General features: G+C 47.2%; 1 protein-coding gene across 3 annotated transcripts; it reads right to left on the bottom strand.

Moving 5' to 3' along the window:
- Nucleotides 1-3,901: 3,901 nt before the first annotated feature.
- LOC135900909 (sn-1-specific diacylglycerol lipase ABHD11-like) lies at nt 3,902-23,071 on the bottom strand. 3 transcript variants are annotated; one of them, XM_070534424.1, is made up of 7 exons: nt 22,794-23,071; nt 20,374-20,558; nt 14,778-14,934; nt 10,324-10,497; nt 7,007-7,192; nt 5,623-5,807; nt 3,902-4,402 (listed from the first exon to the last, which is right to left on the bottom strand). In XM_070534424.1, the coding sequence occupies exons 2-7, from the start codon at nt 20,538-20,540 to the stop codon at nt 4,228-4,230; spliced, it is 1,044 nt and encodes a 347-aa protein (XP_070390525.1). In that variant the 5' UTR covers nt 20,541-20,558; nt 22,794-23,071; the 3' UTR covers nt 3,902-4,227. The 3 variants fall into 3 exon arrangements, with proteins under 3 accessions (XP_070390525.1, XP_065286594.2, XP_070390526.1); XM_065430522.2 differs by having other exon boundaries at nt 22,809-23,070; XM_070534425.1 differs by lacking the exon at nt 22,794-23,071 and adding an exon at nt 16,544-16,677 and having other exon boundaries at nt 20,374-20,513.
- Between the last annotated feature and the right edge of the window lie 1,752 nt (nt 23,072-24,823).

The following is a 24,823-nucleotide window of genomic DNA, read 5'->3' as shown; positions in this document are numbered from 1 at the left end:
TCGCTGAAAAAGCAGTAATGTCGACGCCTTACCGGTGGCCACAATGTTTGTGCCAGGCCGTTATGAAGCGTTCAATACACAGCACACGCTGCTTAAACAGCTGCTTACGCAAGAAGAAAGAAGCCATGAATGCGAGAATCCAATTATAACGGAACCTTCAGATCTAGGTGCACGTTAAAGAACCCCAGGTGGTCAAAATTTCCGGAGTCCTCCACTACGGCGTGCCTCATAATCAGAAAATGGTTTTGGCACGTAAAACCCCAAATATTATTATTAACGGAACCTTCGAATGGTCGTCTATGTAAGAGCGCTCGGCAGCACTTCAAAGATCGTGCGAGGTGGCAACGACTGCACTTATATAGTGCGAGCACCAGCGGGTTTTACGTGACGGCAGTGAGGCCTCATTATCGCTTGTAGTAATAAGATGACATAAAGGGCACCTCGCCAGGCTTGGGCATTGCCAACAGACAAGCGTGCTCGGTAGGTCGCGCGCGGACGATCGAGTGTGCGAAGTATAGAGCCGGTGCCGAAACAGCTGCAGTTTCAAACGAAACACTCTAGCTCCTGAGGAATGCAGGAAAGTCAAGGTCCCAAGCATATCAGCGCTTCTACGTCGGGCGCGCACTGCCTGCAAGGTCATCAAATATGGCTCGCGACTTCCGTATATCATTCAATAGAAAACGCGAAAGACTGCCACTAAAGCTCCCACTGGACTGCCACCCCCCCCCCTCCTTTCTCCGCTTAGCAGAGAAAGGAAAGGCTCTTGACTCGCAGTTCTCGCCCGCTAGAATTTAGAAATTGGCGATGTGTGCAGTAAGGTCATTAGCTACAAAAGTGAATCAGCGAATCTGTGTTAATTAGTCGATTGTGAAAGTCAATTTTTTGTGCATGTCCACCCCTCCGAGTTGACCATGCTTATGGACTAGAATTGCGCTATCTGCCGCAGGTAACTTTTTTAAAGACTTTTGAAAGCGTTTGTTGAAACACCCTGTATACTTCCAAACCCAGGAAGGCATTTCTCTGTCCTAGGCCGCCTGTTATACTTAGAGGAACCCGCCGTGGTTGCTCATTGGCTATGGTGTTGGGCTGCTGAGCACGAGGTCGCGGGATCGAATCTCGGCCACGGCGGCCGCATCTCGATGGGGGCGAAATGGGAAAACACCTGTGTGCTTAGAATTAGGTGCACGTTAAAGAACCCCAGGTGGTCGAAATTTCCGGAGTGCTCCACTACCGCGTGCCTCATAATCAGAAAGTGGTTTTAGTACGTAAAACTCCCTAATTTAATTATGCTTAGAGGAGTTATTGTTAAATACTACAGGTCAGCTTGACGTTTTCCGCGTAACATGCAGTGCGGTAAATCCCATGTATACGTGGAATGTTGTGCGAGCGTATTGACACGTGTATTTCTTTATATTTCTCCTGTGACCGCTTTTAGTTGGTTAACAAAGGTTAAACATTACATTGCTCAGCGCAGTACACGCCTGCGTGTATCGGAATTTTCTCCAATGTTAGCCTTCTCCCTTTATTTCCTCCTCTTCCCTTCTGGAATATTATCGATGGCTCTATCCGTTGAGTGTTGTCACCAAGCCTCGTGTAATCTGATTGAACACGCAATGCAAATTACGTATAGTACTTTCTGGAAGGCACCAGCGACGACGCTGGAACCTATACGACGACTCATGTGTCAAGACCGACACGCTTGACCCGCTGATCAGATTTTCGAGCATCCCCGACTTTGCTCGCCACTGTTACTGCGATTGAGCGTTACTTGTCTCTCAGGGTGCGAGTTCGTCCAATAAAAGAGTTTTCAATTTGTAACTCCCATTTTTCGCTCTGCATCATTCCTCACCGTCACCACTATGGGACGATATACACCGGGTGTTCAAAATTAAGCTTTATGGTTTTCTTAATGTTATTCACTGAGAGGCACGCGAAGACCACGTGTGCAAATATGTGGCCAGGGGAACACAGAGATGATAATTATCACTGTATGCGCCCAATGTCTGGCGCAATGCGCGACTGTGGCCAACCTCAGTGCACCGAGTTTCACTGCATGCACCTCCCCGAAATGCAGGGGGCGACGTCACGTAAAGTTGGAGATCGCGGATTGCACGTACAGCCTTCCTTGCTGTCAAAATTCGCTGTCCGTTTACAGGTCCTACAACCTTTCTGCCCTAGAAGGCTTTGAGGACGTCGTGGGTCGTCGGTTACGATAGCATCACCACGTCATCATCAACTGCGACGCATTCGTCAGCCGTCGCACCCACTCGTGCGCTACAACCACCACCCTACGAGTTGAGCGAGTCCTGAAGCAGTACAGCAGGATCGTAACACTTGCTGACATCGGCACGCTCATCGAGTGTGTCGCAAGCGCTGCCTTTAGCGATGCAGGGGAGCGCAGCCAAGTGGCGTCTGCGGAGGGCAGCTAACGCGGCGTTCGTTGAAGCAAGAAATCAGTTGTCGGGGCGCCTGAATTCTTTCGTGGTACAGGCAACTTCGTTGTAGAGGTCTTCGTTGAAGATGCGTTCGCAAACCCTCTATAAAGGCAGGAATTAGGCCGGGCCGTACTCAGTATTTTCTTATACAGGTAATTTTGTTGTAGAGTTCGTTGTAGAGAGCCGTTCGACTGTATTTTATTTGCTCGTTCGATCGTATGGATGTGTTTGTACGCTTGCTTTTTGTTACTTTGTTTGCTCGTTTGATTAATTTATTAACTGACCAACTGATCGGTGGATTGATTCCTGAATGCGCATGCGCATTCCTCATAGATATTTCCGCTCTGCGCATAGATAATTCAGTCGAGTGAAGGTTCTGTTTGTAAGTGCATCCCGAAGCCTGGATTGCAAGATTGACCAAGTAACTCAACTTTCAGTTATTTCATCTGTAACTCACTTCCAGTATTGTACTATACGTAATTGTAAGTTTAGTCTGCAGTCATTTTGTCCACCCTGCTCAAGTGAATGTTTTTTTCCCACGTTTTTCTGAAGGCATCGCAGTATTGGGAAATTGATGCCAGCCAAATGGTACGAAAATGCCCCTGTAAGGAGACGAATATTTGATTTCACTGCTTTCTCTCTCACTCAAGAGACTGAAAAATAAGTCACGCAGATCCCATGCACTGTGGAAGTCGGTCTAAGCGAAACCGCGAGGCGAGCCGGTTAGACAAAAATCTATATTAGTATCGACGTATCCCTGCTTTCCCTTCATCCCACTAAGGTCTCGGGTCGTACCACTAAGTTCTCGGGTCATCTAAAGGTTCATTCATTCATTCATTCATTCATTCATTCATTCATTCATTCATTCATTCATTCATTCATTCATTCATTCATTCATTCATTCATTCATTCATTCATTCATTCATTCATTCATTCAGCCACGGTGGCTGCATGTCGATGGGGGCGAAATGCGAAAGCACCAGTGTACTTAGATTTAGGTGCACGTTAAGGAAGCCAGGGTGGTCGAAATTATTCCGGAGTCTCGCACTACGGCATGCCCTATTATGAAATCGTAATTTCAGCACGTAAAACCCCATAACATCTTTTTATTTTTTGGGGACTCAGAGTGTTTTATCGAAATCCCTTAATTGGACGTAGTCTTTCTTTTCATATATATTGCTTCCTTTCTCCTCTCGTCCACGTGAGCGCATTTAAACTAAACAATACTGCGTGGAAGAGCCCAGATACTTGACAAGGCACATGTGATTGTTCCGTTCTATCTTTTTTCCGACGACGCACTTGTCAGCGGGCTCTTTCCTCATGTTCAACAACCTAATCACAGACAGGAATTTTATTCGCGTGTGAAATAGGTGTGGGAAGGTGGGGAAAGCGTTGGATTACTGTACATATATACGCCTATATCATGCGTGTGTTCCCAATAGATATGACCACACATAAAGACATAAGACGGGGTGGCAATAGTTTATGATCACAGACAGCTCTCCACATTGCTTCAGCGCTACATCAAATCTTCAATGACACACTTGAGTGAAACACCGACCGAAGAGCCCTCTGCCTCTTACGTCGCCGTTACATCAACCATCGACAATACACTTCTATTCTGAAGCAAAATTGTGGAAGAGTGATGGAGACTACACGAAACGCGCGCAGTAATGGGTGGAAATGGGTGTCGACGGCCTCGACTTTGTCGACACACTGATTCTGTAGCTCGGCGCGCAGCAGCGCCGAATTCGCGATGGCGTCTCGCACTGTCCTCCTTGTTCTTCCTCATTCAAGCGGCGGACAGAGTTTTCAGCTGTGATTCCGGGCGACGCGCTGTCATGAAGTCCCTGACCAAGTCAACAAACTCTTCTCTCTTGTCGTTGTACACCCAGTGGTTGGAGTCCTTTACGGTAACGACGCGTGCTTCGGGAAACGTCTGCTTGATGGCTTTCATATCCTCGTCACTGCGAAGACGAAGCAGCCTCGGTTTGCCCAAGCTAAACCACAGTGCACGCGCAAGACAAAATTTGCACGTTTGTATCGGTGGTTCGCAAACTGCACTCTACAAGGTGCAACTGTATTCCAGGGGCTGTGCTCCTACGTGAGTGCTAAGAATTCTCGGGAGAGACCCATTTCAGGCATGCTTGCGATAACGTTTGCAATTACTGGACCACAACTTTCGCGATGCTGATTTGTTTATTTCCAGGTGTCTAGCATAAATTCCTTTCTTTCTGAGTTTTTTTTTTTTGCAGTGGGGAGGTTCGGGATGCCTTCAACAGCGTTAGCGCACAAATTTACTGATCTCGTTCTCGCTAATGTCTAGATAGTCCCTGCTAAATAATTCGCTGAGACACCAAGGGTGTCCCGACACAGTGCCGTGCTCAGTTTTTCAGTTTCATTTTATGGTCATTTGAACAGTAGAGTAATCGGTTACAACTCCCATGCAGACCATGGTTCCAAATCCAAGAAAAGATTGCAGTTGAACCCTCCATTTATGATTATAATGTGAGACAAACGTGAGTACAAATTAACCAAAATATTGGCAAAAGTAGAAGGTTCAAATCTCACAATACTAGACACGCCAACAAATTCATAACTGTCAAGACAAATTAACTATCAGCCCCTTCTAAAGTGTTCCGTTTATTTCGAAGTTGGCTGTTCAGTGGTGGCAGCTGTTCTGCAATTTAACGACACAGTGCTATAGAAATTACACCAGGTACGATAAATTCTCGGTTTCCCATATAGCTGAATTTCCGGTTGTTAAAAATTCACCCCTACACCCGCATCCTTCAATAACCTTTGGGTGCGAGCGAGGGCTGGGCTTCCCCTTCTTCAGCAACGCATAAAACGGTCGGCACGCACGCAAACGTGCCGAACGTTTCGTCACGCAAACGCCGCGGTGACAGCCGTGAGTCGTATTATGCTGGGCAGAGTGCGCAATGAAGGCAACCAGAGAGAGCAAGAGATGCTAGCCTAGCGATATGTCTGACATACTACTGCAGAACGCTACGGTGAAATGTGAACTGAAAGCAAACAGAAGATATGAAAGCAACAAAAAAGTAACAGACTAAACATTAATTAGTAACTTTCATTAAAAACATTAAGAATAAAGAAGCTTCTAATGATACTCATTCACCGTTCTCGTATCCCTTTTGTTAGAGGACAACAGACAACGTGCTCTTACGTGATGTATATAGATCTGTCGGCAGAGATGAACAGTGCTTCGACGTGAGAGACCTCGTTGTTGAGGTAGTGAGCATCGCCAAGTATGTCGAGGTTCTGTCTGATGACCTTGAGGTTGGGCTGCCACTCGTACATACGAGGTCCCTTGCGCAGGTTCGCTAGCAAGTAGCTGCGGACGTAGGGTTTCTGCCGGGAAAATAGTACAAACGTCGAATGACGATTACACAACGGCACCTTGAAACCTTGAAAGAAAGAAAGAAAGAAAGAAAGAAAGAAAGAAAGAAAGAAAGAAAGAAAGAAAGAAAGAAAGAAAGAAAGAAAGAAAGAAAGAAAGAAAGAAAGAAAGAAAGAAAGAGAAATAAAATTTTTGTGAGCTTCCAGAATGACAGCCCAATTACCATCGGAACTTTTAAACTTTTAAACATGGTACGCGCAACTGTCAAAAAAAAAAAAACCTCTCCGCCATTTCCTCCTAATGTAAACGCGGTGTTACGTCCAGGTCTCCCAGGACAACGGGCAACATTCTACGCACTTCATATAATGCCACTGAAGTGACAAAAAAAAGTAGAGTGCTGTGTAATTATCCCCGATATACCCCTAATTAACATACTATATTTAAAACTTGGCCCACACATCAAGCCGAACGTACCTTCCATTGCTTCCTAATACAGATAGCCGGCTTCCTACGGGAGCTTCGGAGACCGACTGGCTAAACCTTTTCGCGAACACAAGTTGTTTTTTTCGTAGAACTTGATGCAACATGTTCGTAAAATTGTGAAACGAACCTCGACTCGTAAAGATTACGCAAAATATCGGGAGAGTTGGCAAGTTCGTCTATGGCATGTGTCTCTATTAGCATGTGCCCACGCATGAGGTATTGATGTAGTAAGACGTATTGGAAAGTCACCAAGTCACGTGCCAAAGTTAGATGTACAAACCAAGCGCTTCGTCGTCAGTTTTCTTACTTTTTTTTTTCGTTCTTGTGTCTCTTCCAGTGCTAGCTGGCTGCGATAGATCAATACTACGCCCAAAAGATCACGCTATCAGACTCATGTTTGCTACGTATTCCTAGGCTGAGCGAAAAATTTAAAGGTGAAATAAGAGGAGAATGACAGGCATCACTCATGATGTCTTCATCTCCTGCACCATACATCTAATAAAAAAAAGGAAGGAAAAGAAACACCTTCCGAATTTTTATAACGCGACAGCATGACGCAGCAAACATGACAGCAAATGTAAACACAGAGAGCGCTCTTTTGTTCTTCTGTTTAGGTTATGCGGGTCTAAATGAAAGCATTCGGTTTAATCCACAATTGACCAACGTTTATGAGCAGCCCAGCGCGAGCTCGGCTGAATGCTCTTTCACGAGAAGGGCTATTACTCACGGTGACTTCTCTGCTGAGGTATTCGTCGGCCAGCTGAACAGCCTGATCGAGGCTCATGTCCGGTGACAGCAACGACAAGATGTTTTCCATCGCGTTTATTTGCCAAGGCAGCCATACGTTAACCAGAGCCTGCGGTAGGGCGCTCGGCGCGATGTCCACCACGACCAGGCGCTCAACCACAGAGGGCTGCGAGAACATGAATTGGAGCGACAAGAACGCGTTAAAAAAACGAAAAAAAAGAAAGAAGAAAGAAAGAAGAGAAAAAAATTACGTGTGGCAGTGTAAAAGCGTTACACCATTTGTAGATCTCGGAAAGTCATGAACGCGCTCATTTTATACACGCATGATGTGGTGCCACATCCTCCCTCTGGCTGCGCCATCACGTGACCAATTACGCAATCTTTAGGGCGCGTTTTTATGCAACCGCATGGCTGTGACGTGACGCGTGCAAAGAGGCGCGCACTAGGCATACCTTTATAGCAGGGCGCAACCGTGGAGCCGTCGTGGTGCCGGGGGAGTGTGCTCGTCTCGCATCCCGGTGGCTCGGGTTCGATTCCCACTCAGACCGAAACGTGCCAAGTTTTCTTTTCAACGCCATTACTTTACTTCATTTAGAGGAACTTATAAGAAAAATTTACTAAATCTGAACATTTTGACGTGCTTTTATTCTTTGCGCCGGCGGCCGTTTTTTGGCACCATGCCTTGACCGCGCCGCCGTCAACGACGCCAGACTTAGCGTAACCGAGCCAGGAAGCGAACTTCTTATAGCGCGCGTACAACTGTAAACCGCAGACGCTGCATTAAGCGAGTTATGCGGCGCTCTTCGCAGTCGTTTCGTATGATGCAGCGTTCCCTGCTGCTGTGTTGCTGCATCCAAGGCAGAGTGTGTGTGCATTCGACGGTCAGAATGCCGAGGGAACAGTATTCCAGCCAATGTGTAAGGTTCATCAACACTACGCCTCATACCGCACCGCTGCCCCGAACAATAAATACAATTGGCGAACTTACGACAAGCACGGTGGTACCCTTGAAAGAGAAATGGACTGAAGGTACCGAAGAGGACAAGATCCAGAGCATGCTGGAGCATCTACATTGACTGACCTCAATTCGTGCGATTCTTTCTGATCTCCAGACGCTAACTTAAAGTGCGCGGTAATCGCAGTCCTTCCAGCCTTCTAAAGGTCGTATTTCTTTGCTTTTTTCGTGATCGCCTTGCACCTGGCCACCAAAAGAATGCCGGCCCCCAGATTCTACTTCCCTGTTCCGCATCGACATTCCCCACATGTCTTCGCGGACAATACCTTCCCTCAGTGTGCAATGCTGACGTTGAGGGCAAGTTTCTGAAATATGTGTACACAACATTGAAGTGGTCCAAGGCATCATAAGCACTGCTGCGGGATTGGGGATACAACTCTATGCATGCCTCTTTATCTGTTCTCGTTATCCTATAAACCCACATTCTTCGCTAGAGCAGAGTACACAGGATCAGGCTATATAGAGCCCGCTGGCTAAGGCCCACCTTAATTGAATAATTTTTCTCTTTCTTCTTGCCGGCGCCCGCGAATACGTATGCTGGAAAATAATTTACATCCTTAAATGTATATAAGGGGGCAGATTGGTGTACAACTCGCACCCTTACACTCTCAAATGTGAATAAGGGTGTAAATAAACTTAAAATGCACGCCTATACACTCTTTTTAGGATGTAATTGGGTGTGAGTTATAGACCGATTTACACCATTATATGGTTTTAAGTGTCTATAGTATATTACGATGTGCCCTGCCGTCACTTTGTTGCATCTTTTTCCCACATGTGGACATCAGCATCCACGTGTATGCAGCAGCGCTAGACGCCGTGTCCGCCCGTATAAACCAAGATGGCGGTATCTCCGCCGTCCAAACTAGCCTTAACCTGCCAGACCTATCATCAAGAAGGAAACCCACTCTGTTACCACTCGTTCATAAAATCTACTATAATAACCCAGATTTTTTTAAAATTACCCTTTTGTATCACCCCTTTACATGTCACCGCGAAACGAGCACAACGTCAAGACACAAGTACCAAGTTGCCGTACGAACATTTTCTTCTACTCCAATTGCTGCCCCAGAAAGCATCAAAATGGAGCCACCTTCCCGCCTCGATCTCCGGCAATCAGGATCATTCGTCTTTTCAGACTGCTGTATCGCAAATTGTATAATGTGCAACCACACCTCTCTGTAACGTCATTGGGCTTTGAGAGTATTTTAAGCAAATGAATAAATAAAGGAAATACCCCAGCCAAAAGTGCGTTATTTTCGAGGTATATCTCAGTGGTATTTTGCACAGCTGGCTGATCTGCTTGGAGTATATAGATTACGAGGGTAATAAATACTTTCTGAGAGATATACATCGCTGTGGTCCGTTATTTCCCCGAGTTTGAACTGCATCAGCAACCAAGTTGTCGAGCAAGGGCGTATCGCCGTCGGCACCCCAGCAGCCTCAGTACATCGTTTAAATTTGGACAAATCTGAACAAGGGCTAACCTGTAGAGGCAGCACATGCAACACGCGCGATCGATACTCAGCCAATCAAGCACAAGCATGCTACGCCGGCACTAATATATATATACGCACACGCACTTCTCAACCCAATTTTCCTTTTTAATGACGGTCTTGCGTGCACGTCGTTCAAAACATGTTCACGAAGGATTGTGAACGAAAATAATTAATGTAGCGAACAGATTTGCCGGAGATATCGGCCGTCGCATTATGTCCTTCAACAGTTTCCGCGCGATAACGCAACTTGGCTATTTTAATAGAAACGGCAACGTGCGCGCACTGCCCATTCAATTCAGAAACAGAGAGAGAGAGACTACTGAAAGAGGAAGAGGTTATAATAAATTTGTAGCATAACTCGGCATATCCCTCCAGATGTTTAGGGTGAAAGGCAAGAAATACGAAGAAAGGCTAATAAAATAACAGTATTATAATGAAAAATAAGGAGTAGATTATTGTTTTTAGGAAGACTACAAAGAAAACATAGCCACACATTCATTAAATACTAATAAAGCCTGCGCCACGCGAAACGCCACATGCATGTTTGCAGCGCGCTTGGCAGAAGCGGCATCTCGAGCGTCCGCAACACAAGGCGTGCATCCGCATGCACGTTCAAGAGAACTCCTCAAGTGGCAGTCTTTCGAGCGAGTGAGGCGCTTCCAAGTTGTCAAATACACGAGCCACGTGCCCTTTCGAACACGTTCGGCACTTTTGAGTAGATGCACTGCTGAATGTCTAAATTGGAGGAACGATCACCGAAGTGTGACGCGGGCGCTCGCTGACCTTGGCGACGGCGAACTTCATGGCCGCCCGTCCGCCCATGCTGTGTCCTACGAAGGCCACCCTGCGCAGGCCCCGGTCATGCAAGAACAGCTCCAGGTCGGCGCACATCAGCGCGTAGTCCATGTCGTCCGTGTGGGGGCTGTCGCCGTGGTTGCGCAGATCCACAGCGAACACCTGCGTGTAGAGATTAGATAGATAGATAGATAGATAGATAGATAGATAGATAGATAGATAGATAGATAGATAGATAGATAGATAGATAGATAGATAGATAGATAGATAGATAGATAGATAGATAGATAGATAGATTGATTGATTGATTGCCTGTGCAAGGGGATTGATTGATTGATTGGTTGATTGATTGAGCGAGTGATTGATTGCCTGTGCAAGAGCATTGATTGATTGAGTGATTGATTGCCTGTGCAAGAGCATTGACTGATTGATTGATTGAGTGAGTGAACGAGTGATTGATTGCCTGTGCAAGAGCACTGATTGATTGATTCTTTGATTGAGTGAGTGATTGACTGCCTGTGCAAGAGTATTGATTGATTGATTGTTTGATTGAGTGAGTGATTGATTTCCTGTGCAAGAGCATGGACTGATTAATTGAGTGATTGATTGTGTCACTGAGTGAGTGATTGATTGCCTGTGCAAGAGCATTGACTGACTGACTGACTGACTGACTGATTGATTGATTGATTGATTGATTGAGTGAGTGAGTGAGTGAGTGAGTGAGTGAGTGAGTGAGTGAGTGAGTGAGTGAGTGAGTGAGTGAGTGAGTGAGTGAGTGAGTGAGTGAGTGAGTGAGTGAGTGAGTGAGTGAGTGAGTGAGTGAGTGAGTGCCTGTGCAAGAGCATTGATTGAGTGAGTGAGTGAGTGAGTGAGTGAATGAGTGAGTGATTGCCTATGCAAGAGCAACTTTACTGTAGTAGCAGTTGATTTATTGCGCAGCGCGAAAGCAGGCTATGCTAGAGCAAACTGCCTTGCGGAAGCGTTTCGGTCCCGCCTTAATGTTCTGCTCACGCCGCAATTTTTTTATCCGTAACAACCGTACGCAAGGCGCTACAGTCGATTCGTATGCATGAAAACGGTTGTACGGATATGCGTTCGGTGTTTCGTGGTCATGTTAATTTGACGCCACTGCGCATCAAACTGAAAAAAGAAAGAAATGTTCATTGGAAGCCCAACATGGCGGCAACCAGGAATCTAGGAAAAATTTCAAAGAACGGTTCATTAATAAAAGAAGCTAAAGTTGAGTATTCATTTTCTTTGCCAACAATGAACATGTTACCGCGAAAATAAGAAAATATATACTTCTGAAAATTACTACTTTAGCCTAAACTGGTTTAGTGCTTCTTAGTCTCCCTTTCAGTGTTAGGTTCTTTGACACACCTCGAGCGGCAGATTTTTTTCTCTGATACTAAAAAACGAACGCAACCGTTTATTATTGATTATGCAGAAGGAGAAGGACAAATGTTCTCTTGGTAGGGTTCTTACATTCTTATCTGATGTCAGTGACACGGCGGGACCGAAAAGCAACAACGTACCGGTCCTATAGTGAAACTAAAAGTGTTTTAAGGACCAAACCATTCATATGGTGGTGGATTAGTCAGTGAAGCTGTTTAAGTGATGAGGTTTCCCATTATAAATCATACATTCACACACACGTATACATCTATATATCAATTTTATTTATCTTGTTTCGATGCTATGGTCATCACGGCTTCTTCTTCGGCCGTGCGCAAAATGCGCGGTCTTCCCATTTTCCCCATTTTTGTTGGAGTTGCAACTGTTGCAGTGTTCTACCTCTGCAATGCACATTCCAGTTCTCAGACACCGCGGCGGCTACCGCGGCGCACATCCCTGTTTTCCCGCCACAACTGCCGCGCCGTTGTATCGAGGGCAGACGGCAGCAGACGCAGCCGGCGGCAACGGCGGCCAGCGCGGGTGCACTCCCCCACAGCACACGCCTGGCGCGCGGTGAAGTCACGTGTCCTTTCTTCTACGCTGTACTATATCGCTCGTTAGCTTTTTTTATGCGAAGCATATTGCAAGAGCTCAACCCAGCTCCTCAGGCGCGGCGGTGTCGCCGTCAATACCACGTGACACTGTGACGTCACGACAGAGGAGAAACGAGGCTCCAACTCGCGCCGTCGCTCGCGGCGTCGCGGCGGTTTATAAGCAGCTGCGCTTGCCTCTGCTAGACACTCACGAGGTGAGATGCCTCCTGGAGACAGAGCTGCTCGTTGGAATGAGAAGCGAAGGTTGCGGCGTGCTACAGAGACTGATTTTCTAGGTGGCTTTGGCTCAACTCTTGCAAGATGGGCTGGGTGGGAATCAAACCAGGGTCTCCGGAGTGCGAGGCGGAGACGCTACCACTGAGCCACGAGTACGATGCTTCAAAGCGGTACAAAAGCGCCTCTAGTGCATGCGGTTTTGCCTTAGAAACGAGCTGTTTCTAAGGCTCAGGCTCGCGTCGCTTGCTCAGGCGCACATTTCGTTGCCGCGCCGAACCAAAGCCACCTTGGCCGAACGCTGCGTTGCTCGACGCTCACCGCGTCCAATGCGGGGCGCGTAGTCGCTGCGCCGTAGCCCATTGTTGTACACCCCTTGGCGGGTCGACGGGAACGCTGTCGCGTTCCAATCTTGAAGGCGAAGCGGAGTAACGCATAAGTTGTTTCTTCGTCTAGCCGAACCAAATATAGCCAAGCAACAGCAGTTCACCAGGCTAAACAGTGGATCAACATCTAAAATAAAGGCTAGTATGCTTCGCATCCTGGGCTTAACCTTAGCTAAGCCACAGCCATTTCTTTGTTCACATTACGGCCGTTAGCCAGCCCAGGTACCCCCTACGAGACCATTCAGTGGCGCCATCTTTTTTGTTCACTTTACGGACGTTAGCCCGCCCAGATACACGCTCCCCCCTCTAAAGACCACGCATACGGCTCATTCATACCGGTCCGTCAGGTAAACAGCTTCGCTGTAAAAAAACAACAAAAAAAAACCTTGAAGGGACACACATCATGCTTGTGACTTGTGTTGTGATGTCTGCAGTGCGTGTTGTTCATCGTTATTTATAATTGTTATTTTGCTTACACATACTTTCTTTTCCTTTCTTTCCTTCCTCTGCAGTGAATCGATTCAGTTAATAGGTTTTCTTGGCGCAAGGGTCAGTTCGGCCAAAGGGCGCCGGACACATGGTAATAGTGAGCCGACAATAGTATACATGAATCGTGGATGGACGAGAAGGGGAATCGTGAGGTCCGATTGCTGTTAGTCACAACCACTGTGGATGATAACGTGGCTGTAAAGAAGCCTAAAAAATCAGTCGCTCCGTGCATTCGTAAAATATGCATCTATTAAAATATGACGATTAGTTTCAAAAAAACAAAAAGAAAATCCCATATCGAATTCATCTTGAGTTAATCGCGCGGGCGCCGAATCGATGAGAGAACTGGCCTCCACACCCCGCCATCCGCCAGCTACCGCCATCCAAAAGAAGTGAAAAAAATTGACAACCATTCCACTCTGTGAAGATGAAATGGCTGCGAAAGCTGACTACAGTCAAAACTCTCAAAGGAAAAGCAAAGTGTTTCACCTCCGCTGCGAGTCGGCCTGAAGACAGTGAAATATCGGGCCGACCCGCGGCGGAGGTGAAGCAGGCGTTCAGCACCCCCCATACGTGGGCCAATCCCGAAAGTAGTGCAACGTCGGGCCGACCCGCAGCAAAAATAAAGCAGGCGTTAAGCCCTCCTCATACGTGGGCCGATACCGAAGATAGTCCAACACCGGACCCACCAACGGTGGAGGTGAAGCAGGCGTTAAGAACTCCCCATACGTAGGCCGATACCGAAGATATTGCAATACCGGGCCCACACACAGTGGAGGTGAAGGAGGCGTTAAGCACTCCCCATACGTGGGTCCATCCCGAAGGTAGTGCCATGGCGGGCCGACCCGTGGTGGAGGTGAAAGAGGGGTTAAGCGCTCCCCATACGTGGGTCCATCCCGAAGATTCCGAAAGGCGAGTTATATATAGTTCCTGAGTCCACAGGGGTATGTGCCATTGATCTTGGACCCTTTTTGCACTATCACCAGGATGGGCTTACAGGATGATTTTTTCTGTTGACGGACGCCGAAAAGAACTACGGAAGTTAGATATACACTGCTTTCGCTGTAAAAGGCAGCAAAATGTTGACCGCCGAGTAGATTGATTTGTCGGAGGTTTAGGAATGTGTGTGAGGAGTGATGGTGTGGGCGGATGGGGGGGGGGGGGGTTACGCCACCTGATTTCGAGGGTGCCCCCCCCCCCCGCGCCCCCCGTGGGTACGTGCCTGACTGCAGCGATTCATTTCGGAGTCGCCATAAATATCGCTTTAAGGGTCACAGCGAGCATTTGACGCACAACAGGCGAAAAAAGAAAAAGAAAAATAAGCAGTGATACAGATGTGTATTACGTTACGACCCGTCGCAGCGGCCAGCGCTTTAGAAACAGCGGTCAGGCTCTCCCTGCGGCCAAACAGTCCGTGCAGCGCTACAATCGGCGGCAGCGTGGACGCAGTTGTGGCGTCTTCCGACTCGTGGAGAGTGTAAGAGAGGCGCACTGCTCCGCTCCTGAAAATCAATCAATCAATCAATCAATCAATCAATCAATCAATCAATCAACCAATCAGTCAATCAATCAATCAATCAATCAAATGCACACCGAACGCACTCGTTTGAGTTTATGCAAAGCGAAGCTTTCTAGAAGCGATTAATTAAACGCTGCATATAAGACTGTTAATCATCTGCACCGTGTTTTTCGTAACACCGATTACGTGCTTGCCTGGCAATGCGCGGAGACCGCCACCAGAGGAGCCACGTGACCCACGCAACCGCGTAGTAGACTACCTCCGGGATCGGCCCAGCTTACTGCTTCCCCGATCCAGGATCATTCGGAGTGCGGCCGACCGAGCAGACACTTTAATCAAGGAACGATGCACTCGAAGGCACATATTTGTGGCAGCGAGGATATTTGCGTGCCGTTTGATTACTTTTCTTTTTTTTAAGCGAAGCTTCCTTTGCCTCTTCCTTCGACTTTTCCACTGCTGTGTCGCTGTCATGCGCGCCGCATCGGGAGGTAGTTCAGAGCGAGCGTGCGTGCGTGCTTGGGTGCGTGCTTGGGTGCGTGGGTGGGTGCGTGGGTGGATGCATGCCATGGCTATGAGCGTTTGATTTGAAACGGGGTGGTGGGTTGCGCCACCGAGCTCTTGTTCTTGTTTTGCCTAATGTCCTACCTACCTTTAAACAAAAGAAAAGCCCAAAGAATTCCCAGCATCAAACTTTCTGAACCATTATTGGGAACTTCGTTTTAGTACACTTAAGTTGTTTGTGGTCTCCCCACTTTTCTGCCACCAAACCTCTAATCGCCTCTTACTAATCTCTAATGCGGACATGTTAATTTTCCTCCTGCTCTCATGGTAATGCGACGGGCTTCTACCACTTCTGCCGCGTTTCTGCCATACACATGGAAGGAGCATGAGATTGTAGGAAAGCGAGGCGAAAAAACTCGTTTGGACATTTCCATCTTGTCGCCACAATGCCCTATGGAACTCCCTGGGCGTCCTCACAATACCCTCGCGACTGCTGTAATTATCCGTGACCCCCACCAAAAGCAATTCTTAACTGCAGCGCTTACCTTTGTACTAACGTGCAACAGTCCATATGGGGAGGTAGAGAGAATGATAAAGAGGTAGAGAAAAGTCGGTCGCCGCTAGCATATATGAGGTGAGGGAGAAAGCTACGTAAGAAGGCAAGGGAACGCTACCACTATAGACACGGCAGCAGCTACGGTCAAACTGTATCAATTTAAATTTAAGCGCGCTACTGTACGCTTCCGCCAATTCTGAAACACCGCACAAGTTTGCCAACCAGACAAGTGACGTAGAGCATGCGGACACACAGCCGCTTTAAATCATCGCAGCGTCAGGATGACACTACGGAAGCGGATGCTACGGATGCTAAAATCCTTAGCTGCGCTACCGTCCGCACTTCTAATTCCAGCGTTGCAGAGCAAGTTGCTATTGCTCTTGCATTGGCGGACAGTGTACATGACACGATTTATTCGGATTCTAAGGCCGCTGTCAGGGCCTTTCAGATGGGAATGGTGGCTCCCCAGGCCCTACGTATCATCCAAAGTGCCAAAGACATGAAACATCACTCTTTGGCCTGGTTCCCTGCGCACCTTGGGACCATTGAGGGTGCCTTGATCAACCCCAACGAGGAGGCGCACTCGGCTGCACGAGGTTTGACTGACCGTGCGCTGGGCAACGCGTCCTCTCCTGGGCGACCCGAGCCTCTCTGCTCGTACAACGAAATCTGCAAATACAATTATCTGTCAAGAAGAGTCCTACCTTCGCCGCACTCCTCGCTGTGCAGGGCCCAGGCAGTCACTCTCAGACTACTGCAAACAAGCACTTACCCGAGCCCCGCAGCGCTACACACAATGTACCCCGACCGGTTCCCAAGCCCGGATTGCCCTCTGTGTGGTGACTATGCGGACTTCGAACATGTCCTGTGGGGCTGCGCCTCTGCCGGTCCTCCTTTCACTCAAGAGGAAATGAAGAAGCTGATTAGGGCCCAGGATCAGACCTCTCAAACCCTGGCAGTCCAGAGGGCTCGCGACAGGGCCGTCAGGTTCCACCTGATGGTCCCCGAGTGGGCCTAGCCAGGTGGCGTGGCGTTTGCTTACGTCTCTAGTGGACAAAATAAAGTTGTTTCACTCACTCACTCACTACGGAAGCGACCAGCACTGCTCTAACGGCCCCGGTAGTGTTGTGGCAATTACATTCATTGCTCGAGGCTGCGAATTCGATCCCAATTTGGGTAAATATATTATATGATACCGGAAGTAACCTAAGGGGCCTATAATTTTTCAATCCTTTAACATCTCTCTTTTTGTGGATTAGTATTTTTTCAATCCTTTAACATCTCTCTTTTTGTGGATTAGTATGATGTTTGAGTTCTTCCAGTTTTCTGGGACCCTTGCAGTCGATAGATACTTCGTATAAAGAGCCGCCAGTTTTCCAAGCAATATGTCTCCTCCTCCTTTAATTAAATCGACTGTTATTCCATCTTCTCCTGCCGGTCTTCCTCGTTTCATGTCTTACAGGGCCCTTCTGGCCTCATCGCTAGTTATAGGAGGAGTTTCTGTATCCTGTTCATTACTGTTTGTAATTGAGGTATCCTGACTCCTCTGGGTACTGTACAGGTCAGTATAGAATTCTTCCACTGCTTTTACTATAACTTCGAGATTGCTGACGATATTACCCTGCTTATCCTTTAGTACATACATCTTGGTTTGTCCTATGCCAAGTTTCTTTCTCACTGATTTCAGGCTGCGTCCATTTTTTACGGCTTCTTCGGTCTTTATAACGTTATAGTTGAATGATCAGTTTTGGCAGTTCCGCGAATCGTATCTTATTTCTTGAGTTGGACGCTTTCATTTTTTGTCGTTTCTTTATGAGGTCGTTTGCTACTTGGGAGAGCTTGCCTACTGGTTGCCTTGGTGCCTTGCTTCCCACTTCAATTGCAGCATCTGAAGCCAACCTAGTTATGTTTCATTCATTAGCTCTGTCATCATCATCACCCTGTTCTAAGGCTGCATATTTGTTCGCAAGTAGCAGCCTGAATTTGTCTACTTTTACCCTTACTGCCTCAAGGTTGACCTGTTTCTTCTTGACCCATTTTGGTCGTTCTCTCTTCAAATTGAGGTCAATCCTAGCCCTCACTAACCTATGATCACTGCACTTTACGATACCTAACACTTCTACATCCTGCACTATGTTTGGATCAGCAGAAAGTACGAAATCAATTTCATTTCTTGTTTCACCATTAAGGCTTTTCCAGGTCCACTTTCTGTTGCTACGCTTCGTGAAAAAGGTGTTCATTATTCACAGCTTATTCCTGCCTGCAAATTCCACCAGCATCTCTCCTCTAGCATTCCTAGAATCGACGCCGCAGTTGCAAATTGCTTGTTCTCCAGCCTGCTTTTCCCCCACATTTTGCATTGAAGTCGCCCATTACTATATTATGCTGAGTTTGCACTTTCCTCATCACTAATTCAACACCTTCATAAAACTCATCTACTTCCTCATCATCGTGACTGGATGTTGGAGCGTAGCCTTGTACTACCTTTAATATATACCTCTTATTAAGCTTGATTACGACTGCAGCTACCCTCTCATTAATGCTGTAGAATTCTTTAATGTTGCCCGCTATGTCCTTATGGATTAAGAATGCTACCCCGTATTGCTTTTTATCTAGGAGACCTCTATAGCAGAGGACATGTCCGTTATTCAGCAATGTATAAGACTCGCCAGTTCTAATCTCACTAAGGCCGATGATATCCTAAGCAATGTCTGATAATTTATCAAAGAGTCCTGCTAAGCTAGCCTCACTCGAGAGGGTTCGGGTGTTAAACTTTGCAAAGGTCAGCTTCGATAGGCGGCATGTCCGGATCCAAAGATTCTTAGCATCCTCTGTTGCGTTACAAGTCTGACCGCCGCCTTGGTCAGGTGCTCCACAGCTGCTAGGGACTGAGGGCCATTTGGTAATTGAGTAAGCCATGTGAGAGGGGGTGGCCGAATACTGCATCAGGGAGAGCAATTCCTGTTCTGGTGAGGGAGTGTTATGTTGAAGCTTAGTGGGCCTTCCTAATTTGGTTGTACCTGAATTAGTATAGCCCGACATGCCCTCGGCACCTTATGCCGGTGACAGGCATCGCTCCAACCAAGCCTGCAGATGTTGTGCACTGGAGGAGGTGAATTTCAAGCTCACCATTATAAAAAAAGAAAGAAAAAAAAGAAAATAAAAGAACCCCTCTTAGCGGGATTCAAACATCCGGCTATGGCAACCGAGCATTCGACATAGCTCACTCAGCTAATCCCACAGGCGGCGTGGCATGCAAATTATGGTTGTCAAATGTGCTACACTCTTTCGCATTAATTAAACAAGGAATCTCAATCGATGAACGGATGCCTAAACATTGCCAGATTCGTTATTTTCTGTTTGTTATCTCAAAGCTCTTTTTCTCTGGAAATGCTTTCATGCTGTTTTAACGCGATAGCGTTAAGGGCTTATGTTGCAGGAAATCCGGCGTCGGCGCCGATTTCCTGCGTCCGGCGTCCAGCGAGCGTCGGCCTTCTTTTCGCAAAATATCATTCCTAACCAAGCACACCTAACCACTCTCCTATAACCAATGTTGCTCATACCTTGTCTTTCATTCTTTACAAAGTTAAAAAAAATAAATTATGGGGTTTTACGTGCCAAAACCACTATCTGATTATGAGGCACGCCGTAGTGGAGGACTCCGGAAATTTTGACAACCTGGGGTTCTTTAACGTGCACCTAAATCTAAGTACACGGGTGTTTTGGCATTTCGCCCCCATCGAAATGCGGCCGCCGTGGCCGGGATTCGATCCCGCGACCTCGTGCTCAGCAGCCCAACACCATAGCCACTGAGCAACCACGGCGGGTCTTTACAAAGTTATTCCTTGGAATTTTGAGAACGACAGCCCAAAAACAAATCACATTACATGAAAAAGAAACTGACAGCGCATACGTTTTAAGTTAGATCTACTCAGACTGAAATATTAAGAGTGCGAAACAATTACAGGAGATCGGCCCGCGCAAGAGGCCGCGTTTCTACAGGAAAGCTTGCCTTCCTGCATAGCGTTCGCCGCCAGCGTTTCCTGGTAAACGTCACGGTTACGGTTACAAGCTGCAGTTACCTGGAAGCGTGAAAAGCAGTCAGGGGTCTGTTAATGCTATCGCGTTCCACTCTTAACGGCGAAGCTTAAGCGTCCTCCAAATTATTTTTGTATGTTCTCTTGTAACCCTGCCGAGCCTCTGCAGGGTGCGTTGGTCTCATCAAGCCTTCTGACTGGCTTTTTGCCGGCGCATTCAACATCCTTATGATGTTAAAGAAATATATTGTATCGTATTGAAATATGTCCGAACACGAAATTCGCGTAAATTCTTTCGGCAAAGTCGCTATACAAAGCAATTACGTACCTCGGCTGGCTACAGTAACGGGCGACTCCGTGTCGACGCCAACCCATGCACGTTCTCCTGCTCGTAGACACCATCGCGTGGCACAGCGCGAAGCTCCCCGAAGTCAGACGCCGAGGCGTCGTCCACAGCGAACACGCCAGCTGAAGAAGGCCTCGCGTCGCAGCCATGCTGGGAGTAGCCCTTCCCTGCAGTGCGCGGAAGCGACGCGAGTCACACATTCAGTTTCGTCAACTGGACACATAAAGCGAATCTGACGTCACACTGATAACGTACTGAACGAAATGTCGCAGTTTCGCCCGCGAAATGAACCGTCGATTGAGATGGCAAATGCGTTGGCAGCTGTACGAAGTCATAGTAGTAGATATATCCGCCGCACAAACTGGCAAACATTCGCTTACTATCTAAACTAACAAGCGTGGTGTCAGCGCGCACCGGCAAACATGTAACACCATGTACGTACACAAACATGTACTACATCTCACACTCGACGACCGCGGACACTCGCTGTCGAAACGCTGGCGTGAGGAAGCGCGGCAGCAGCAGCGAGCGAAGTGACCTTCGTGCTGACCATCACTCCAACGCAAACTGAGCGGCGAGAACGCAGCACGCGCAAAGGTATGCCACCGCCGTCGCAACTAGACAGCCCCCGACGCAGATCGCTTTCAAGGTAGGGTGCGCGTGGCCGCGCAATACGCAGCAGCTGTCGGTGTACAATGCCGCCGCCACCCCTTCCCCTCCCTACCCTCCCCTCGGCGCCATATGCGCTACGCATATGGCGCGCTTCTTCCCCACTTTCCTTCCTTGCGAGACTGAGCGGACGTGGTGTATGTATGGGCTCGCGTTTGAGCGCGCTGGCACTCGATCACAGTGCGTGCACGTCCGTCCTAGCGCCTTGCGATTCAAGCCTACGAAGGCGTCTTGAGCGCCGTTTGCGTCAGTTCGCTCGTCACTTTACAGTTACTTTTTTTGTGCTAGTGCGGCGTGCTTACGCCACGATCTGTTTGAATTGGTTGCCCAAACCCTCGCGCTTTGCTTGACGGCCTCGTACGTGTGTGCTTGAGCGCCGAGTGAGACATCCTGTTTGCTTGGGTGTTGACATCTTGCTCGCTGGCATTTCATCTTCCGGCATATGTTTAGGTAAGCGCTTGCCTCGATGCTGGTGCAGCGATCTCTGTGGTATTCACCAGTTCGGCGGGGATGGAACACTGTCACGTAGTTGACTTCAGAGCTTCAGATTGTGTTCGTTAAATGTACTGACTGGATGCCCCCCCCCCTCCCCCCGCACGGGTGTTGTTTCTCAGTGTACGGGTACTTTCGATCGCGATCGAGCCAACTCCGATCGGTTGCTGCTACGCAGTCACTTTTGATCGTGGTCGAGCCTCGATCCGAATCCAGTCGGTCGTGATCTGCGCGTCGTGATCGAACTGCCCGATGTCGATCGGAAGACAACGTAAGCATCCTCTAGCTCAGTCTGTTAGAAAACGAAGCCCAACGAGAAAGAAAGAGAGCCGAAGAAATAACTCCTTAAAAAGGCTATTTTAACAAACAGTGCAAAAGAATAATTTTTTTATTCACGTATAAATTTGTAAACGTCTGTCTTGTAGCGTCGATCTTGTCTTATAAACGTCTGTCTTGTAGCGTCGTCTGTCCGACTTGTAGCGTCGGACAGACGTATGGATGGACGGACGGACGAACAGACGGACCATTCACAGGGTCGCATGTATCACTAAGATGACTTGAAGGTGAAAGCGCATGTGCCGATGCATTAAAGAAGCACCCACTTAACTCGCTTCGTCTGCTTCGCTTAGTCACCCCTCTTAATTCCAAAGGTCGAGGGTCAGACTCCTACTAAAGCTAGCGGGTTCGAGTGCCTTAATTAACTCCACTTTAGTTATCTACGCCTTAACTTCTCCGCAATTACCACCAAAGGTCGTGGTTTCCACTCCCACCAAAGGTCGTGGGTTCGAGTGTCTTAACTCCATATTAATTATCTGTGAATTAACTAACGTCGGCTTCAATAACACCAAAGGTCGCGGGTTCGAATGACTTAATTAACTATAACTTAATTAACCGCGCCGTAATTAACATCGCCTTCATTAGGACCAAAGGCCGTGGATTCGAGTGCCCTAACTCTATATTACCTTCGCTTGCATAGGCTCCAAAGGTCATGGGTTCGACTTCCTGCGAAGGTCGAGGGCTCGTAGTCTTTCTACACCTGTCGTGTCGTAGGCGGGTTTTCGCTCAAGGTCGATTGACGGATGAGACACACAAGGCTTTCGGCTTAATAGAGATTCATCTATTAATATATCTAATATATTATCTATTATTATAGCTATCGATCTATTACGGCTTTCGCCGTAATAGATCGATAGCTATTGCCCCCGGGGAGTGTGTGAAGTGCCGTAATAATGCTGACGTACTAAGAGATACTTCACCGGTCGTAGGTTTCTCCTGCTGAGAGAGGTTCAGACGGCGAAGGCTACACAGCGACGATCGCAGACGCCTTAGAATGGTCGAGCGCCGCCGCAGCTTCCTGGTCATCGACAGGCCGCCCACCTCACCTCACGCTCAGTCCCCATGTGGTCGGGCAGCTAGGCTGCGGCCTTGTGGAGGTTCCGTGAGCCCGAGTCCAGTCACCCGTCGTGACCACACCTCCGCAAATCGTTAACCTCCTCTTCAACACGACGATTATGACGACGATGATGATGTCCCTAAAGTATGGCTCGTACCCACCCTGTGGGATTCCCCAAGAATGCGGGCTTTTGCATAATGTTTCAAGAAACCACAGTTAGTCTGCAATTGAGCAATCAAACCAGAAAGATTAATAATTTTCCTAAACAGTACAGTTTGCTATAGTAATGCTGTGATTGAACACTCAAATACCACAAAGATAATTGTAAAAGTAGGAATTTAAAATGCTATTTGTTTTGTTGACTGAACGAAACCACAAACGGAATCAGACGTCCCCGTGGCTAAAGGCCAATACCGAGGCACCGTGATTCAGTACTGTTTCTAATAAGATTACGCCTAATTTACCAAGCGGAATTTGGAGAAGTCTTTTTCTTAGTAATTTATACCGGCAACATAATAAAAGATAGTGTTCTGCGGTTTCCATTTCTATGATGAATTGGCACAGGGAGCAATATCGCCAAACCAGCCCTGTGTAAGATATTCTTGCGATCAACACTCCCGATTGTCTTGATAGACACCACTATACTTTCGATGGAAATTTTAGGGGCTGAAAATCAGTCCATGATGTTATTGTTCCAATGATATCTCAATAAATTTAAACTTTTCAATATCTGATCGCCGTTACGTGTGCCACTTCTGGAATAACCGATATTATCGGTCTATTCAGTGACCTGGTACCCACAATAGTTCTACAAGACTCAGCTGTGGAGAAACTAATGCTAGAAACGTCTTTAGGGCTGGTGAACTGGCTGAAGCTGTAAGCGAAGTACAGAGAGAAAGGGAATTTGTTATAATAACCATACTGGTTGCATTCAAAGGGAGTTTCCGCAGCACTAGAATCATTGACAAAAGCTCGGCTTCAACAAGGGGAGTAGAATACGGCATTCTCAAAGAGAATGACCAGCCAAGCGAAAGCGGGAAAATGCCTACGCCCCCCGTATCGTTGTTCGCTAAAGCGTCTGTGGCTATTATGTTATTTGTGTTGACGTGTGCAAGGTAATTTTGCAACCCCTGCTCAACGCTGCTTCTTTTTCTTTCTATCACGTATGTGGCTACTACCCACAATGGGGGTTTGGCCAAGAAATCGAAGGATTATTCCAATTTATGATGAATGAAGTTTCGAATAGTCATGGACTTAACATTGTACAACGTAGAATTACCTGTTAAAATAAAATCAGTAAAGTTAGATCGAACGAATAAAGAATGAATGTTACAATAACTACACAATAAGGAAAAGATAGAATTTAGCAAGGCATTCGGTTGTATTCTGTAAGACCCCGCTTGCTTGCTTCCATGCTTGCTGCCTGTACCATGGCACGTACCCACGACGGTAGATTGGTCAAAAAGCCGGAGGAGACACAAGGTAGAGGAGAGAAAGTATATGGCAAGTTGTTGTCTTTGTCGTTGTTGTTGTTGTTGCGGCGCATACCCACAGTGGGAGATTGGCCATGAATCGGGTGGTTACGTCAGTTGTATAAAAAACAAGGGATTGGTACAATTTGAACGTTGGAGCTTAGAAAGTAATGTGCAAGTTGCACCAAGAACTTGAAGTGGACTAGTTTTTGAGACTTCCTTCTTTTTTTCCTTCAGAGTAAAATGTGCGTTTTACTCAAGAGCAGCGAATTTGAAGGTAATAAATTAAATTAAATTTCGTCTTGCAACTTTATGAAGTATCAATTATTATTTAAGCAAGTTAACCGGATATTCTTCTTGTGTCACAAAGGAATTCGCAGGTGTTCATGCATACGTTCCGATAATG

The sequence above is a fragment of the Dermacentor albipictus genome, chromosome 2, assembly GCF_038994185.2.
Source record: "Dermacentor albipictus isolate Rhodes 1998 colony chromosome 2, USDA_Dalb.pri_finalv2, whole genome shotgun sequence".
Taxonomy (NCBI): Eukaryota; Metazoa; Arthropoda; class Arachnida; order Ixodida; family Ixodidae; genus Dermacentor; species Dermacentor albipictus.
The sequence above is the reverse complement of the archived record's forward strand: the minus strand, read 5'-3'. Positions and strand labels throughout refer to the sequence as shown.

What these genes read in the sequence shown, in the direction of transcription:
- LOC135900909 (XM_070534424.1), bottom strand. Translation starts at nt 20,540, where the DNA reads ATGGCTGCGACGCGAGGCCTTCTTCAGCTGGCGTGTTCGCTGTGGACG. An exon ending in CGTTACTGTAGCCAGCCGAG is followed by an intron (nt 14,935 to 20,373) that starts GTACGTAATTGC and finishes ATTGATTTTCAG; the next exon opens with GAGCGGAGCAGTGCGCCTCT. An exon ending in TGAAGTTCGCCGTCGCCAAG is followed by an intron (nt 7,193 to 10,323) that starts GTCAGCGAGCGC and finishes ATGTTCTCGCAG; the next exon opens with CCCTCTGTGGTTGAGCGCCT.